An 18,387-nucleotide genomic window follows, 5' to 3' on the forward strand; every position below is an offset into this window, starting at 1 on the left:
TTTGTTAACTGCAGAGCTCAAAACAGTTTATATCTGTCATCTAATAGTTAAAATAATATGTTTTTTTACGATGCTAATGGTGCAAGAGGTCTTTATTGGGATCCAATGCAAAATAGTGAAAGTGTGCCCTGGCCATCACAGTGTAAATAGATATAAAGCTTACTATTCAGCCTGCAGCCTGCTCTCCTCTTGTCTCCTTTCCTACTGGCATCAACACAACATTTTCACATATATTAAAGCTTTTTAGTCAGCAGTTTCCATGTGAAAAATGCCTCAGTTTCAAAATTAATAACAACAAAATCACAAGATAACTACAAACATCCGCTAAAAAACAACCAGCAACCACAACATGCTTGGCACCGAAAAAAAATATCTAAACAATAAAATTATTTGAAAATGGGCAAGCAGCTCCTCATGACAAAATCTAGTGTGGGAGCATCACAACAGATATGATTATATTCAGTGCATGAGACTGATGAAAACAGTCAGTAAAAGTGCCGCTGTATGCGCTAAGGCCTTTTTTCTGCCTTTTGGCTTTGTGAAGTCAGCAGTTAAAACCTTCAGATTCAGCTCTGTCCTGTTTTTTTGATCTCATCATTTTAAGCTCTCTTCTGAAACCTTATTTTGCTTTAGTTCGCCACACTTTTTCAGTGTCTGTCTCTGTGTTTGTTGTAGAAATGTTGCTGTGAAATTTTACGTGTCTCTAATACCGTGACCAAGCATACCAAGCAGTTTCATCCTATAATCCTCTTTAAAATGTAATTTATGATTGATCTGGTTTGATCTTTGGTTTGGTGTGCTGGGGTAGCAGGCTGAGGGCAGCAGGCTGAGGGCAGCAGGCTGAGGGCAGCAGGCGCCAACAAGATCAACAAGATCACCAGGGAGGCTGGCTCCGTCCTGGGGGTCCAGCTCTTTGTTGGTGGTGTCTGAGAGGAGGATGCTGTGTAAACTGCATAGTACAGACAGGGTCAGTGGAAACACTGCATCCTGAGGCCAAATGTCACTTTACCCAATGTCACTTTATACATTGACACTTTCTCTAGATCACTTTTTGTTTGTATTTATTTATTTTTTTTATTGAGGCTGCTAATTTGCACATTGCACATATTGTATTCAGTTACTTATTTTATTTTATTTTGTACTTTGCCTCTTGTACCTTAACTGTTGCACAGCAGGATAAATAAAGCTTCATGAATGAGTTACTTAATGATATGGTTTTGTGTTACATTGCTGTATATTTGTATTCTTTTAAATAACATTACAGAGAAAGATAAACAACTCTATCATCTTTGGGAGCTAAAACTGAATTGTTCATGTGAGAAAAATAAGTATTCACCTCAAACCCAGGATTAAGGCATCAACTTGAATCAGCCTGGGATTGATGTCGAGGATTTTAAAACCTATCAAAGATGAAGAACAGATGAAGGAATTTATTAATCATCACTGCAAATCCAAACTGTCAAAAGAAAACAACCTGATTAATGAGTAGATAATTATTACGAATTCTGGTATTTCCATTTGTTAAATAACATTTAATGTTCTGTCTGTGTTTTTGGTAGAATGCTTCACCAGCAGACCTAAATTTGTTTCCTGTAAATCTGGATGAGAGGAAGAAAAATGTAGCAACAGATGAGAAAGTATTTATGAGAATCTTAAATAAAACAAATTGTAAACAACCCTGTCTCCTTTGGTCATATTCAGTACATCACATATCAGCACCACATGAATACATCACCAGATACAGTTAGCAGATGAAGCTATTAAAACCATATAAAATAACTTAGAATGACAACATTTTTACGTTGTTTCACGGTTAAGTACTTCATTTCTGGTCAAGCCGAATTTTACAGTACCTACCTTACTGTAATTAGACCAACATCGTTACCTCAGACTTTATATGCAGTTTGGCTAGAGATAATCCAAGGATCCATGGGTATACGTATGCATACATATGCAGACATTGTGTGTGGGTGTGCATGTGTGTGGGTGTGCATGTGTGTACATGCTTTTTACGATATGAAAAGAAATTTCCAAACTTGCTTAAGTTAAAACTTAAAGTCGTACATCACAATGCAATATGATTAGAAAATAATGACAACAAATATTGCTTTTGCTTATATTTTAGTAAGATTTTGGCTAAATCTGCCAAGCTGAATTTCATTAAATTTGGTTAAGAGCTGGCGCATGCGCGAAGGAAGATGCAAATCATTTTGGTTTACAGTTCTGGTCTTGAAAGCAGAGACAGTTTCTAACTGGTTTTGTGAAAATGTCTCAGGAACGATTACTGTTGCTATAAAATTGGGTTCAGACATCTGTGTTCACTTTCCAATAGATTATGATAACTTTGATCTTGGGGCTCTTTATCTTGAGCATCATTAAACAGCGTTCTTGAGTAAACGTTTGAAAACTAACTGACTTACAATCAAAATTAAAACAAATGTGGACAACTGAATCATTCAACTGACATCTAGATGATTGATACTGAACTGGTAGTGATGTTAAATCCAACATAAAATCTCCCACCTTTCACATTTTGTGAGCTTAAGTTATTGTTATGTAATAATGAAAATAATCTGTTTGTGTTGCTTGAGTTTTGCTCTCAAGCTACTGATCGAGAGGAAACAATTTTTGCACAAAAAGAGGGACCCGTTTGCCTGAACGGATCATTGAGTCTTGCTTTGCACCAAGAATCGAGTCAATCTGCTGTTTTCTTGCAGATAACACACGGATATGATGATAAATCCATGGATCAATCATTTGGCCATCATCATGTAATCATAGATAAGTTGGTATCAGTTTATGCACTTGCTGTTGTACAACAAGGTTTACAGAAAATTTCAGGATATTTTTTTTAAACAGTTTGTCGAGGAGAACTTACAAGGTCCTGCTGACTGAGCTGACTTTTGTATAAATAAATGTTTCATCTTTCCATGCCAAAGATGTTGCATTGGTTTAAGCATTTGTCAAAATGACCCTTTGTTTCTATCATATCTACTCTATCTTAAGTCATTCTGGATTAGTCTGATTTGATATGATCTAGAGAGTGTTCTGTGTATAGTTTTGTCAAGCTAATGTTTTGTTAAATTGTTCTCTACTTTTTTATTCAACTTTCTGGCATACATGTCTCTTTTTACAGTGCACTGCAAAACACACTTGAGTCTTACTGAAAGCGACACAAAACAACAGCAGTGCTTCACAGACTTGTTCCCCATAAGAATGAATGGATTTCTGGCTGACTCGCATATGAACACACAGGCATGTGGAAATAAGTTGTTTTCGAGGTATTGAAATAAAGCATTAAAGAAAAATACAACATATCACACTAACAACGTTGAGAATTTGAAATAAATCCCTGCCTCTGAAGCCTGGTACCCTGAACCCTTGATGTAAATAAAGAGATTGGCCTTTTTTTTTGAGAACATACGGTAAATGTTTGTTTGAAAGGAATATAACAAATAATACATATGATTTTTTTCAAACTCTCTAGTATCAAAATTAGTTGTAGGATCAAATAACAGTATTGGTCACACATGGCCATTACATATTTTAAGGGCTTTGTTCTTCAAGTTTTCACCTCAGAACACTGATTTGTAACAAGATGAGCAGTCACTCATTTCACTTGTCCTTTTAATATGAGAGCTGAAATATGTATATATTATATGTCAGAAACTCGCTTTTTTGGATCATATTTCATTGTCACTTATTGCAGATCAATAGGCCTCCAAACAGTCTGCAGTAATTAACCAGCACGTTTGCAAGTTCACTTGAATTAAAAGTGCATTTAGCAACAGATACTTACAATAAAAGTAAGTGATGTTTGTATTTAGTGAATATATCTTATTCTTTTTTGTTTATATGTTTTTTATCTTAGACAGAAAAGTTCAAACTTCTCTTGAACGGCTCCAACAGTATTGCACTTGCTTCAGCAGATTTACTGTAAACACATTGAAGCACTTTCTACAGAGATTCCTTTTGGGAGATTCTGACATTTTCAGTAATCCTCAGTGTATTCAGGAAAGGAGTCATGATGAAGGACAAATAAGGAGCAGCCAACTGATCAACTCTCATTAGGCCTTAATGGTAAAGGTCACACGCACACAGGGGCAGGTTGTTGTGCAGTATTCAGTGTGCAGTGCACACATGCACAGCATCAAAGGGATTTATTAGATTTATCTTCTGAGAGTTTGTCATCACTGGCATTAAAATAAACTGCAATTACACAGAGCTTGAGGCTGTTGTGTTTACAATCATGATTGACTTTAAATGGCTTTTTAAATGACAAACAAGTTGCAGCATTGTCAGTGGAAAACAAGCGATTAAGTTTAATGATTGCAACAAGGTCGCTTGAAAATGCATATTCTCTCAAGAGTTGCTCTTTGGACAAATCCATCAGGAGAACAACTTTATTGCTTACTTGTATGACAAACTTACATTTTTTTAATTTATTAAACTCAACAACCACAGTCTTAATTTTTCCTTGAACTTCATCACCTCACATTCAAGAATAAATATGTGGTTGTTAAAACATTTGCAGCCTCTTCAGTTATCATATTATAGTCTGTTGTGGTCTTAGCCACACAAAAAAAGCATTGCCTTGCCATTTGTTTTAGCATGCACAAACACACCTCACAAACACCAGTCACACATTTTCAGGTGTGGAGACATTGCTTAATGTTGCTTTAAGAAATGAGCCAGCATTTCCAAAGGTCTGATTTAGCAGGGCTTAAAAGTTTAATTAAAGACCAGCTTAATCTTAAGCTTAGTTTGATCAATCAGCAGATCTCAAAATTACAACAACTAGCAACTAAAAAACTGTTATGAACTTCCTTAGATTATAGATCTTTTAGGGGTGCTGGTAGCTCAACTAGTTGAGAGGGTAAAGCGTGTAGAGGCTGAAGGCCCTAAAGGTACCCAGCCCATGTTAAAATCCTGTCCTGTGGCCCTTAGCTGCATGTTATCTCCTAATCTATCTGCCCATGTTTCTGTCCAGCCATTTTTAAATAAAAGTCACAAGTAAAAACAAAAAATTGTAACATGCAGAGTCCATTCATTCAGCAAAAATGTAGTTTAGAAAGTCCAAGAAATAAATTCTCCATCAAATTTGACTTTCCTTACAAGATGGTCCTCCCTGCCCATATGTCATCACATTCTTTATTAAGTTATGTTTAGTTCATTTATGTTGACCTATTTAGTGGTTCTGGCTAACATTTATGATCATGCTTTGATTATCTACATATCTATATAGAGTTTATATTCAAAGACACCACTGGTTGCCCATCTGGCCTGTTCAGCATGTTGCGCTAGTATGAAACTCCAGTGACCCAGAAGGGGAAAAAAAACAAACTCTGACTCTACAGCTGGACTTTTGCTGTTTTTGGTGGCTTTACAGCTTTAACACTGAACCTCTAATTATTAAAAAGGTCTCATAAAGCACTTTTTATCATATGTATGTACACTATATACAGTGCTTTTTTACCATGATCACTCAATGATGAATATGTTGGGCCAGTGTGAGTCTCAGTATCTGTGGATCAAACTGCAAACCTTCTGATTGGAAAAAAGACCACTCAACATATTCCCCAACTTTTAAGGAATACAGTTTGTAATATATTCAATTGACGTAAAATTAACTGTGTTTCTGTATTTGAACTTGTATTGTATTGTTGTGTTTTTTAGTTAACTTAGTTAACAGTTTTTATGTTACATATGTTGTAACCCATCATAAAATGTGCAGTTTATAAAAACTGCTTGTAACTTCTGTTAAAACTTAGTAACATGTGGTGTTTATTTAAAGGAAACAAACTGGCAGAGTAAACATGTCTTGCATTACAGTCTGTTGAGAAAATGCGGTAAAGGTCACCATCAGTAATGATGTTCTTTGAATGCAGTAAGTGATCCCCATGGAGCTGCTCTTTAAACACAGCAAATTACAACCCACAAGGAATTACCGTAGCTCCATTTGGGTTTCACTCGCTTGTGTGTCTACATGTCTTGTCAAAAACAAAGCTGACTTGTCTCCACTGAGAACAAACTTTTGCCAGATTCAACTTCATGCAATAAAGTGTGAAAAGTCACTCAAAGAGAGTTTACTAAAGTAGGAGCTTAGCAAAGACGCATATTTGCATATATAGTTTGCTATGATTAATAAGTCACTGCTTAGAAGATAAGACAATCATGAAAAATGTCAAATAAAGCTTAAACAGCAACTTCTATAAAAAGATTTTAAAATAATTGCATAATGAATTGTAATATGCACCCCTGTTTTCTCCAAGGGTATCACATCTCCACAGCCACACACTGATGGTACTTAAACTTTTAATCTGTTTTGCAGTAATTGGCTGTCTTTTCTCATTTGGCTGCAGGTCGGCCTGCAAGAACTACACATAGTCCTGTTAATAAATTGTTCTGTTCTGTCTTGACTGGAACCCTTGACAGTCCAATCTAACCAAACAATAATTCATATCCAGTTGTTTACATCCATCCCAACAAATCCTTAAAGGTGTGGGACTTTTTTAAAACAAAGATCTAATAAAACAGTGCTTTGCACTCTTTGCAAAATAAAAGTGACCTTCCACAGCAGCACAACTCATACTCAAGAACATCTAAAAAGAAAACATCCGGTGTCTCTATAAAGTAAAACTCTGTATAGGCGAGCAAATGGTGACTGTGGCAAAGCTGCAGCTTTTATTGCACTTTGAAATTTCTGTTGTTTTATAATTATGGCCTTCAACAACCATGAGAACAGCAAAAAATATATATTATTGTGCAGCATTCCATCTTGCAATAATGTTCCCATTTTGTCCTAAATACACTACACCTCCTTCATGGGAATACCCAGATGTGCTGCTAAAGAATGTGAGAACCATGAACGATCCTACACTTGTGGTCATATTGTTTTGACTAATTAATCATTTTCAAGCACCACCTGCACACTAATCACTGTGGATTTAGAGAATGACATCATGATGACTTGCAGAAATAAATATTGTTGATTTCATGAGAGAAGATCCTTTTTGAATAGGTTTCTGTTTCGGTAAAAGATTTTCTTGACTCCACAACCTTGTGACCTTCAGTGGGGAAGCATGCTAATACACTTCCTCACTAGCTTCACTTCTCAGGCTGTTAAAACATCCTTTTGCAAAGATCTAGATAAAGATAACCTTTCTCTGCTTATATGTTTTTGTGTTGTTGTTCTTATTGTGTGTTCATGTTGTAAATAGAAATTTGGTAAACTGTGAAAACAAATTTTACATTGAGTCTTTCTTTAAATATGAGAATATGAGGAAGAATGAGGGTGTAAACACCATTTTCAAGAATTTATACAATAATAATGACCGATGTTTAGCTGCACACGATATAGCATAGATAGCAGAATAACCAGTGAAACACAGAAAGGAAAAGTTCACTCCTTTATTGCCTTCTGTGCTGTAATACAGAGATTCATTAGAAAAATACAAAAAAGTGTAGTTATAAGAAAATATACAAAAACATACAGGGATTCAAATATTAATGGATATAAATCTATGGTGGTCTTTTAATACAAAACTGTAAGAGTTAGACATCCCACACTAGCACAAGGCATTTATTTTAATTTACAGTAATGTTTCTTACGGCTGATGAGACACTTATTTATATAGGTAGAATTTAGCTGATATTAATTTTTATGTTTCCTCTTTGAAGCCTGTTGTTAAAAATTACTGAAAGGACAATGAACTCATCCAAAGATTAACGACCAATGCCAACAAGTAAGCAAGAAATGATTTTATTTTAAAATGTCCCGAACCAGTTGAATATTGGAAGTGGTAATAAGATTATATATTTTTCTCCTTTCTTCCCCCTTCAACTTCTTTATTTGCTATTCTGCTGTTGTTCTTTTTTAAAAGGAACATTATGCTATAAATACATCACAGTTAACAAACCGTATAAAACAGATCAGGTATAAATAGAGTACTCAAAGAAGAAGACAAATGGTTTGCATCTATGATTGAGCATTGTACACAAGAAAACCTGCCACTGTGGTCATGATTTGTGCTCACATCTAATATCTACATTACACTCATTACATGTAGTGTACAAGGACAGTCAACATGCTTAGAATACTCTTTGTGCACAGATGAAGTGCTACAACATGTGCTACAAAGAGATCAATAAAGAGTATTCGCTATCTTCAAAGTATTCTGTGTTTACTGGCACATCTGGAGTGTAAAGAATGCAAAATTGTATGTTCATTCTTTTTCTGAACAATTGTCATCTTAAACACTTACTTTGTTCAGTGGTGGATAGGAAAGTGGGCGTGGTGCATGTCATCATTAACTACAAAGGAAACTTGATTCTTTAACACAAAGTTTGATCAAGTTCTCATACTCCTATGAGGATGAAGAGTATCAGAGCTACCAAAAGTTGCAAAGCTTTAATGAAAACACACTTTTTTGTACTGTTTCAGGAGTTTCTGACTTCCCCTTCAAACCTCTTAAGACCCACCACACTGGAGTGCAGATACACTCAGGTCTTAATGGGTTCATGGTTTTGCCAGGATGTGCCCTTCTCTTCTTTTTCACTATTCTTCTGTGCCGTTGTGTTTGCCTCCCGTGAAGACAAGATCACTTCCTGGAGAGAAGCTGATTCTCCAGTTGCTCCAGACGGACGGTCATCCCAGACAGTAAACAGTTGATTAAGGAATGATTAAGAACACAGGTGTTTAATGTAATCCTGCATGTCATATCCCAACATCCTTGAAGTGTATGCCCTCTTCAGGCAACATACAAGTATATACCTGACAATAAATAAGAGACTGACAAAAGAAAAGGGAATAATATACAGCTTCAAACCAGAACATGTTGGATAGATATGGCAACTGAAAATTAAAAAAAGAAAATATTATTCCTACATTTATTTTGACTGTCATTTCATTATAGACAGTATGACAGTATTAGATAAAAAACATTGCATTTCAGACCTGTAACTCATTAAAAAAAGTTTGCTCTCACAACATAAACAGATGTTCTGGCATTAAGGCTATCGTGTGATTACTTTCAGTTGGTATTTTGTCCCATTCTTCCCACAAACACATCTTAAGGTGTGCAACAGGCCGTCATCGCATTTTCTTATAAGTTATTTACACGTTTTTCTATTGGTGCCAGCTCAGAACTGCAGGTATGCTTATCCAGTGTACAGTACAGTTCTACTTCTTAGCCATGTCTTTGTAGCTTTTGTCTTGTTGTAAAATGCACCAATGTCTATGTTCCTTTAAATTCAATCTTTTCTGCACTAATGCTGCCATCACAGAAGCATAAAGGAGCTTTGATTGATACAATCACAGAGCCTGGCTTTTGGATGTTGCTTACAACAGTCTGGATAGTTCTTGTCTTTGGAACACAAAGCAGAAATCTTGAATACTGAGTGGTCTGACTAAAATACACATTTCCACTGTGTCATGGTCCATCCCCGATGTCTCTGAGCCCAGAGAAGTCGACACCGCCTCATGACATGGTTACCTTAAGGCTTCCTTTTTTTGCACAGTGAATTTTTTAATGGCATTTGTGAATGTAACTCTGTATTGTGGTGGTCAATAACAGTTTCCCACATTAATCCCTTGCCCATGTGGTCATTGGTGATTTGACAGTTATTGATGAATGATGGTTCTTAATGCAGTGCTGTCTGTTGACATCACCCATTTTAAATACCTTTTTAGCCCTACATTGCCCCTGTCCCAACCTTACCTTACCTAATGAAATTAAGCTGATGAGACAAAACATGAAATATCTTAGTTTCATAGTGTGCCCCCTCCTCTGTTATTTGCATTTTTCATTCTGAACACCTGTTTTGGGGGTCGTACATCAGTGTTGCCCCAGCTAGGTGCAAACTGTAGCCGACACTTCAACAAGAAATGGATTTCTACTGCAATAAGATTAACAAAACATGAAAACATTATTGTTCTGGGTGAATTTCTGGTTCATTTTCAGTGTTTCATTCCTTAACAATAAAGATCATAAAGACTGAGCTCAAGAGCCAAGGCCACCACAACATCCCACGTCTCCACTTGATGAATAGTTCCTTTTAGGCTATGCAATTTCTTATTTACTCAAAGGATATGTTTCTGTGTGATTTGTTCCAGGCTGTTCATTGTGGCCTGCTGGAACTCCACCAGGTTCTCACAGGCACATGGATCCTTCACCTCAATCTCCCCCTGACTCTCCTCTGCAGAGGGGGAAAATGTAAATTTCACTATTACAAATTCATTTTGGGGTGTCTTTGTCTATATAGTTCCTCTCTAGTTGTGAAACTTCAAATATCACACATTTTACATTTTTACATTTTACATTTTACAATGTTTTCTTTTCGTTGCAATTCAATCTGTTTCTGAAAAGTCATTATTGAGCTTCAATGTCGCTTTGGACCTGCTGAAAAGTAAAAAATGCACATTACAACACTTCTTAATGAGGGGAAATTGTTATTTTTGATGTCGTGCCCATGACATTTTCTTTTGCAACTGTGATGTTGCACATTTGTCAGTAGATGGCAGCAAAGTACTAGATATCATTCGAATTGCTCAGAGATGCATTTGATGCACTGGGACCATCTGATTCAGGTCTCTTTGAGATTAACAAAATCTTTTGAAACTATCAATAATAATTATAATATATGTATATATATATATATATATATGTATGTATATATATATATATATATATATATATATATATATATATACACTCACTGGCCACTTAATAAGGTACACCTTGCTCGTAAAAGATTGGATCCTCTTTTGCCTTCAGAACTGCCTTGATTCTTCGACAGCATCACGCAGTAGCTGCAGATTTCTGATTCTAAAGCTTGTGATTTCCTACCACCTCCCTTCTCGTGTCCTTACAAGGACGCACTCACTCATAAGTGAACACTCAAGAATTACTAGAATATTGTATGTATCTTAGGCTACTGAGTAGAAGCTACTGACTTTGACGTAGTGGTAGTGTTTGAGGGTCTGGGAATGAGAATCATAAATGTTGTTTTAAATACAGTATTGAGGTCTAGCAGAGCTTCGTACCTGGGCAGATATTAAGTTTGAGGTTCTCAGCGATGGTGCTGATGGCGCTGAAGTCAGTGGTGTAATAGAAATGTTTCTCCACAGGCTCAGACGCAATTTCACGAAGTTCATCTTCCACAGCTTTTCCCACACCCACAGCATACATGGTGATACCTATATAGGTGGACAAAAATACACAGCATTAAGTTGAAGTGGCAGTTATTCCACCACAATGTAGACAGAGTAATCAAGCTATGGAGGTCATTGGGCTTGTTCTCACCTGCTTCTTTAGCCTTCTTGGCGTACTCACTGATGTCGTCCTGGGACCGTCCATCGGTGAAAACCAGTCCGACTCGGGGAATGTTGCGACTGGCCGGACGAGCGCCCTCTGTCTCTGAGAAGCTGTTCTCCAGCATGTGTTTCAGGGACAGACCTGTCATTGTACCTTTCTCCATGTATTCAACCTAAAGGTAGAAATGTTGTAAGTCAGACTCGAGATAGCTGATCAGGACACAAAATGCGGCTATAGTCATAAAATAAATGAATTACATACACCGTCATGCAACTGAGATGAGAAAGTAATGTGTTGAAAAATTTAATTCACCTATGATTCAGTAGTTTGTACAACCACCTTTAGCAGCAAAAACTGGACGGAATAGTTTTCTGCCTGTTATCAGTGTCTTGTTGTCTTTGCCCACCCTTCTTAACAACGCTAATTACATTCACTTGGGTTTGCAGAGATCAGTTTATGCACAGCTCTCACAAGGTCCTATCACAACGTTTCAATCAGCTTGAGATCTGGACTTTGACTGGACCATTGAAACTGCGGGGCTTGAGATTATTGTTCTGTTGGATGACCCAATTTCAGTCAAACTTCAGCTGTCAGACAGATGACCTCACATTTGACTATAATACTTTGGTATACAGAGGAGTTCATGGTTGTCTGCAAGGTTTCCAAGTCCTGTGACTGCAAAAAAGCCCAAATGATCAGCCCTCTACAGTATGAGGTGTTTGTACTGAAATACTGTGCTTGGTTTTCTCTGTGCATTATGACTAAACAAAGAACATGTGTTTTGTTCAGATCCTGCTTAATAAACCAGTTTGATAGGCAGGAAGAAGATAACTGCTGATGTCTTTCCTCCTGGACACATACCTGAATGCTTCAGACCAGCAAACTGACAAAACTTCTGCTTTTATAGAGGTGCACATATTTTCTTAAGATCAATTAATCCAGTGCATTTATCTACATTTTTACTTAGTTTTTGTTAAATTTTTAAGACAGTATGAAATGTCATGTATTGTTCATCTGAGGTTGTATTTACCTAATTTCTAGACTTCGTAAAGACCAAAATGATTTGTTATGCTGATACATTCAACCTGAAAGGTTTCTATTTCAGATGACCACAGCCTTCTAAAACTAAAGGTGCTGCAGAACTGTTTCTGCCAAACCAAACACTTCTGTGAAGAATTAGGTTTAATCTAAGCCTGAAGGGGATTAAATGACTGGGGTTTTTGAATAGCTTTGCTTTTAATTGCTGTGATACTCTGGTATTATCTGCTAAATAAACTTTAATTCATACAGTATGTGCTTCTGTTGTTACCTTCATGACTGCAGCTTTGATCTCTTCAGCAGTGTGGTACTTGTTGAGAGGGAACTCTGTCCTGACCCGGCTGGAGTACTGAACCAGACCGACTCTGGTGCCGTGAGCTGACACATCTAGAGAGTCCACAACCTGGAGTACAGGAGGAGGTGAGGGATGTTCATATGACGCAAAGAACATGCACACTTTGAATTATAGACTGGACTATAGACTGCATTCTGTAGTTTTTAAAATAGAAAATCTCCTCCCGACTTCTAATATTCTAACAATGTTCTTCAACCACCATCAAAATGGAAAATACACGTATATTTGTAAATATGTTTCTTAAATGCCAAAAAAGGATCTTACAGTTATCACCACTGTACTCAAAAGTTCTGACAAGAAGTTTTACCTGATTAACAAACTTTTTGACAAGCTCAAAGTTTTGAGGGCGGACACTCTTGGAGCCGTCAATCACAAGCACCAGGTCGATGTTGGCAGACTTGCAGGCTGAAAACACAAAAGGACACACAAACACAAAGCAAAATCAAACCTATACAGCTATAAACAAAGACATCATATATTTTCAGGGGTAACAACCTAAAAAGATAATAAGAATATGAAAACATTTCTATCTCTTGCTCTTTGTTCACATTTAAGTGTCATAACAAATTGTGCTGTAAAACGTTGCTGGTGTTTCTTTTCTTTGGCTCAATTGTCAGTAACCTTTCCGCAGAAATAACTTATTCATATTCCACTGGAAGTACTTGTGTTACTTTTCAATCATAAAACTGGCCTGAATGCTTAAAAGATCAGATTGTTCACGTCTGGCTATTCATATTACAAATTGTGCTGCTCGTGTAGCTATTGAAGTGAAATAATAATGTTTTCGATTCATATATTTAATCTTTCTTTGCTCAACTATTAAGACTGTTTGTTTTGCTGATAAATGTCTCAGTTAAAATATAAATATGGATATTCTCTGCCACAAAATATCATGTGGTGGTATAATCTGATGGTTACAAACAAGGAACTTTGGATTTCGCTTATCCTCCCTAGAGGGAAACAAAATATAAAAGAGGATCATAATCTGATTCCAGCCAAGTTTTCCCAGACAAGACTGAGCTGCTTTTAACATCAGTATGAGATCTGCTTTATTCTCTCATACATCTTTATTTCAGCTCAGAGACATAACAGCCTCTATTCTTTACTCTCATTCTACTCTCAGATCTTAATTTGTGTGTGTGTGCATGGTTTCCCTATAATCTACTGTAATGAATTATTTTTTTTTAGAATTATATTGTCATTGAGCTATATCTAATTAGATTCTTATTTGAGCAAATACAATACAGTTGCAAACCCGTTTAGCTAGATGTCAGTAAAACACACACTGTATGTGCAGTGTTGCTACGGGAACCCACACTAATCAGTCACAACAATGAAACCAGTGACAGGTAAAGGAAATAACACAGGTTTTTCATTACAATGGGAAAAATTTATCACAGAGAATATAGTATCAATGACATTAATTTCACTTTGATTCAGTGGTTTCCAGGTATTAGTTCAAAATGTAACATTATGGAACAGGTAGAACAAGGTGGGTGGAATGGATCAGTCCATTTGGTGTGAAAGGTCAAATGAGGTGTGATATATATACTGCTTAGAAATTCAGTAAAAAGTTTGCATTAAAAGTGCTGGAAGTTGTGCTAAAATATTATTCCTGAACATCTCTATTTATATATTTTGAGAAATACTACTTTCCAACTTTTGTGAATACAATCCTTTCTATTTCTATTTCTATTTGAAGTTTAAATGCCGGAATTTTCAAGTTTCTGGTGGGAAATTTCAGTTGGGATCCCCCAGCATCCCATTGCGTCAGAACAGTGAGCATCTTCTAAATAAGCTCATCGATGAAGAAAGCCGCTGCGGTATTCTAATAAGGTCCAACCTGAATATGCTCCAGTTCGCTCACAGCAGTTTGATGCAGTGATTGTTTAGACAGATTGAATTGTTTAATGTTTGTCCAGATCATTTTGTCCCTAAGAGATTTAACTCACTGCCACAGCTCTTGCCATCCTCTTGTAGAAGTTGGCCTTCAGGACAAATGCAGTAGTAAGATCCAGGTGTGTTCACACACTGGTGCTCGCAGCCATGCTTCACAGTGTTGCACATTTCCATGTCTGAAAGTACACAGTAGATAAACACGTTTTACATGTAAGAAGCTTGCAGACATAGACATACAATATGCATTAGCGTGGCAACTAAAAGACATGTAACTTATTTTGTGATATTTACTAATTTTATGAAACAGGTGAGTGACTATTTTGCATGAGATAATCTTATAATAAGTGGCTAACGGAAACAAAATAGGTGGTGCTTTTAATCAAGAAAACTTTTAACTGGGACTTTTTGAAACCCCGGAGCTTTTATAGATTCAGTGATGAATGCACAAGCACGGTCAGGTATGTGCATGTGTTTCTCTCCTCAGTTAACCTTTTGCCAACAAGAAGTTGCAGGATTTAAGAACACACCACAGTTATTGTTCCGGATGTTTCTTAAATACATTTTTTAGGACTAAAGGACAGTTTCCCAAACTGAACATTACTTTGAAAACAAAAAACAATATTCATATTTATTATCGAACATATTTTTAGTGACCAAAGCGACAACATTTATGTTTATATGTATATTTATATTTCTCTAATTGGATTGGAATAACTGTGATTGGAGGTTCAAACTTCAAGTGATTACATGGATACTAAATATAGTGATCTGTTGTGCATTTAAATGCATTCAATCAGACAAAGCAAAAAGAGAAAATGTTTGTTTCTATCTATATTCAGAACTTCAGGGACCTTTATGGCTATGTCCAGCACAGGAGCCAGTGAATGAAACTCAGAGAAAGAGAGCTGTCGTCGCAGAATTTATCGATCAGGAATGTCGGACTGTCAGAGATTTTTGTCAAGAAGTTTAACAATCCTCTAGTCTTACACAGAAAAGTGCATGTCATAGGCCAGCTTTGTTTTGCTTCCACCTGATTCAACCCCTCTGAAACTCATCATATCACCTATTATATACTGCCGCATGGTTCTAGTAATGCACAGACAAAGATTCCCATTAGACAAATTAAGTGTATGTATGGTAACATTGTCCCGTTGATCAGGTTATCAAAAGATACAGTAGCCCTCTCAATCTAACTAAACAACATTCTGATTGGGCAGAATCAAATATAGTCTTATCTGATTGTGTTCACGTGAGGCTTTTTTATTCAAATTGGTCTAGTAACCTGATTAACAACAGCTAGTGATATGTGCAGTAGTCATTGCAGTTTTTGTTGGCGCCAATAATCCATAATGATATATTCATTTTAAAGAAACATTAGAGAAGTTTGTGAACCTTAAAACAATATGCTTTTGATACATTTTGAAGTAAATCAACCTTTGCTATACACATTTCTGAGCCCGAAACTGACCTAAAGATACAGCAGTTCACAACTTCAGTTTCCAGCCCCACACCGTTTCTCTTTATGCTTTCTTGTGGCCTTTTCAACATGACAACAAATCCATGTGTATGACTGTATATGCGCAGAGTTCACATGGAGATTTTTTTTCCACAGTGGTGTTACATCCTGCAACTATAGCATACTGTACATACTGCTACCTATTTGTCATTCAGCACTGGTCTTACCATGCGTTGCATTTTTTGTTGAAAGGGTTTTGACACTGTCCTGCTTATATACATGCGAGTAAGCCTGATTTCGGCAGGTCAAATAAGAAGCCTTCAAGCTGATGTTGTGAGCCTTTGTGGTTCTATCAGCTGAGGCATTGGGCAGACATTAAAAGTGTTCATGTTACAGCTCTGGATCGCTCAGTAATTTTATTTTTTTTTTTATTTGAAGTCAGTGACACTGAAGGGGACCAATTAGCAGTCAAGTAAAACTTTTTTTTTTAAAAACAACATTATTCTAAATATCAGAGTGGTCCATTTTAAAATGTCATGAGAATCAGGGACACAGTGGTGAAAACACAAAATGAGAATGAGAAAATGTTCACTAACTTGTGCATGTCTTCTTGTCCTGATTGAGTTTGAATCCTTTGTTGCAGTCGCAGGTGAAGACGCCGGGTGCACTGATGCAGATTTGTTCACAATCATGTTTCCCCTCGGCACACAGGTCAATGGCTAATTAACATACATACACATACATACACACACACGCTAGATTATACCTCATTTTTAACTTGTGGAACATATAAACTGGAACATGATGAGTGGTTTTCAATGTTGTTGTCTGTGTGTTTGTGGTTCTGCATGTCTATAAGCAAAAGCTGAAGTAAGGCAAGTGGATCATATGATGACAATGTGTTTTAAAATTATTTTCTAGACTATATAAACTGATTATATCTAATAGAATATCACACGAGGGTACACACAATGTGGAACTGATGAGAAAGGATAACTGTCCCTTCAATGTAGGATGGATACACAAGCAGGGTTTTCTTTCACAAAGATGCATGTTTCTTGGTGTGTGTACATGTGTGTATTTGTGCAAGGGCCTGACTAACGTGCACAGCTCTTTTCGTCCTCATTGAGGGTGTATCCCTCGTTGCAGTCGCAGGTGAAGACGCCCGGTGCCATGTTGACACAGATTTGTTCACAGTCATGCTTCCCTTCAGCGCACAGGTCAATGGCTAAATAACACATACACACAATAAGTAAAAGTTGTTGTGTGTTGAAAAAAGTGGTAAAAAATTAAAAATAAATTGGCTAGAATTCCCGCATACAACAACCTCAAGATAGCCCCAGGATTCAAACAGAAGTTATGAATCAGAATAGCAGGCAATCTATCATTTAAAATACCTCTTTACATTTTCACGTTTAAACTGACAATACAATTACACAGTTTGTGTCCACATTTGTATGGCTTCAAGGGAGTAGCAAGTCTTTGGTTACCCAATGGTTGTAAATTGTCTTAATTTTCTGACAACTGGATCTTGTGCTGCAGGTGTGACTGTGTAACGGCCTCTGCAGCATCTTTAAATGAGTCTGTCTGCAGCATGCATGAATATGCACAAACATGTTGGCCGCTTACATTGTCACACATACAACACAATGCCCGGTGGATATGTATCAAGTGTGTGTGCTTGGTTGTTGTCTTATTATGGCATAAAGTTGCCCCCTAATTTCAAAGAATGATGCCAGATCTGAAGGCGTTTGTCAGTTTTTATATCCTGAGGCAGTTAAGAACAGCAATACCTCATCATCACTGGTATGTAAAGATCCACTGTTTGACAATTTTTGCCAACTAAAATGATTTCTGTTTTCTCTGGTAAGTTTCCATAGAATAAGCTTTCCAAGTTGAACTGAAAAAAACTGAATTTGGGTAAAAAAAAAAAAGAAGATGATAATATTGGCCTCTGCTTTCTGTCTACTGCTAATTTTCCCTTTTTACAGACCTGATCTTGCATTATTGCGAGGGTATGGTTGTAAGAAAATATATAAATGAAATAAGAAAATGCATCAGGAAATGGCAAACACTGTAATTTAATTGTCATCATGTGAGCACTCTTCTTCAGATTGGAAGAGGAAAAGGAAAGCTTATGCTGCATCTGCTCGTCAGGCATTATTTCGAGTTTGCACTAAATGACAGCGAAAAGCAAGCAAGTCTTATCAAAACTTTGATTATGATTTCCATGACAAATAGTAGCCAGGAATACTTGACACTATAACAGCTGATTGAAAGAGTTTTAAAAGTCCTTCTGTGGAGGCAGGTAGTGTAGGCCAGCA

At 36.7% G+C, this 18,387-nt stretch overlaps 1 protein-coding gene across 3 annotated transcripts in view; it reads right to left on the bottom strand.

Moving 5' to 3' along the window:
• Positions 1-7,395: 7,395 nt before the first annotated feature.
• matn4 (matrilin 4) overlaps positions 7,396-18,387 on the bottom strand; it is a 32,961-nt gene continuing 21,969 nt past the window's right edge. For 2 of the 3 annotated variants that reach the window (XM_072381550.1, XM_072381549.1), the window contains 9 exons: positions 17,166-17,291; positions 16,660-16,782; positions 14,661-14,783; positions 13,016-13,113; positions 12,625-12,756; positions 11,304-11,487; positions 11,045-11,197; positions 10,093-10,197; positions 7,396-8,659 (listed from right to left, as the gene is read on the bottom strand). In XM_072381550.1, the coding sequence (XP_072237651.1) occupies positions 8,601-8,659; positions 10,093-10,197; positions 11,045-11,197; positions 11,304-11,487; positions 12,625-12,756; positions 13,016-13,113; positions 14,661-14,783; positions 16,660-16,782; positions 17,166-17,291 (1,103 nt within the window). In that variant the 3' untranslated portion in view covers positions 7,396-8,600. The remainder of the gene's footprint in view (positions 8,660-10,092; positions 10,198-11,044; positions 11,198-11,303; positions 11,488-12,624; positions 12,757-13,015; positions 13,114-14,660; positions 14,784-16,659; positions 16,783-17,165; positions 17,292-18,387) is intronic. The other variant, XM_072381551.1, reaches the window with a different exon arrangement.

Source organism: Leuresthes tenuis, unplaced genomic scaffold (genome assembly GCF_036924035.1).
Source record: "Leuresthes tenuis unplaced genomic scaffold, fLeuTen1.0.hap1 SCAF_3, whole genome shotgun sequence".
In the NCBI taxonomy this organism is placed as follows: Eukaryota; Metazoa; Chordata; class Actinopteri; order Atheriniformes; family Atherinopsidae; genus Leuresthes; species Leuresthes tenuis.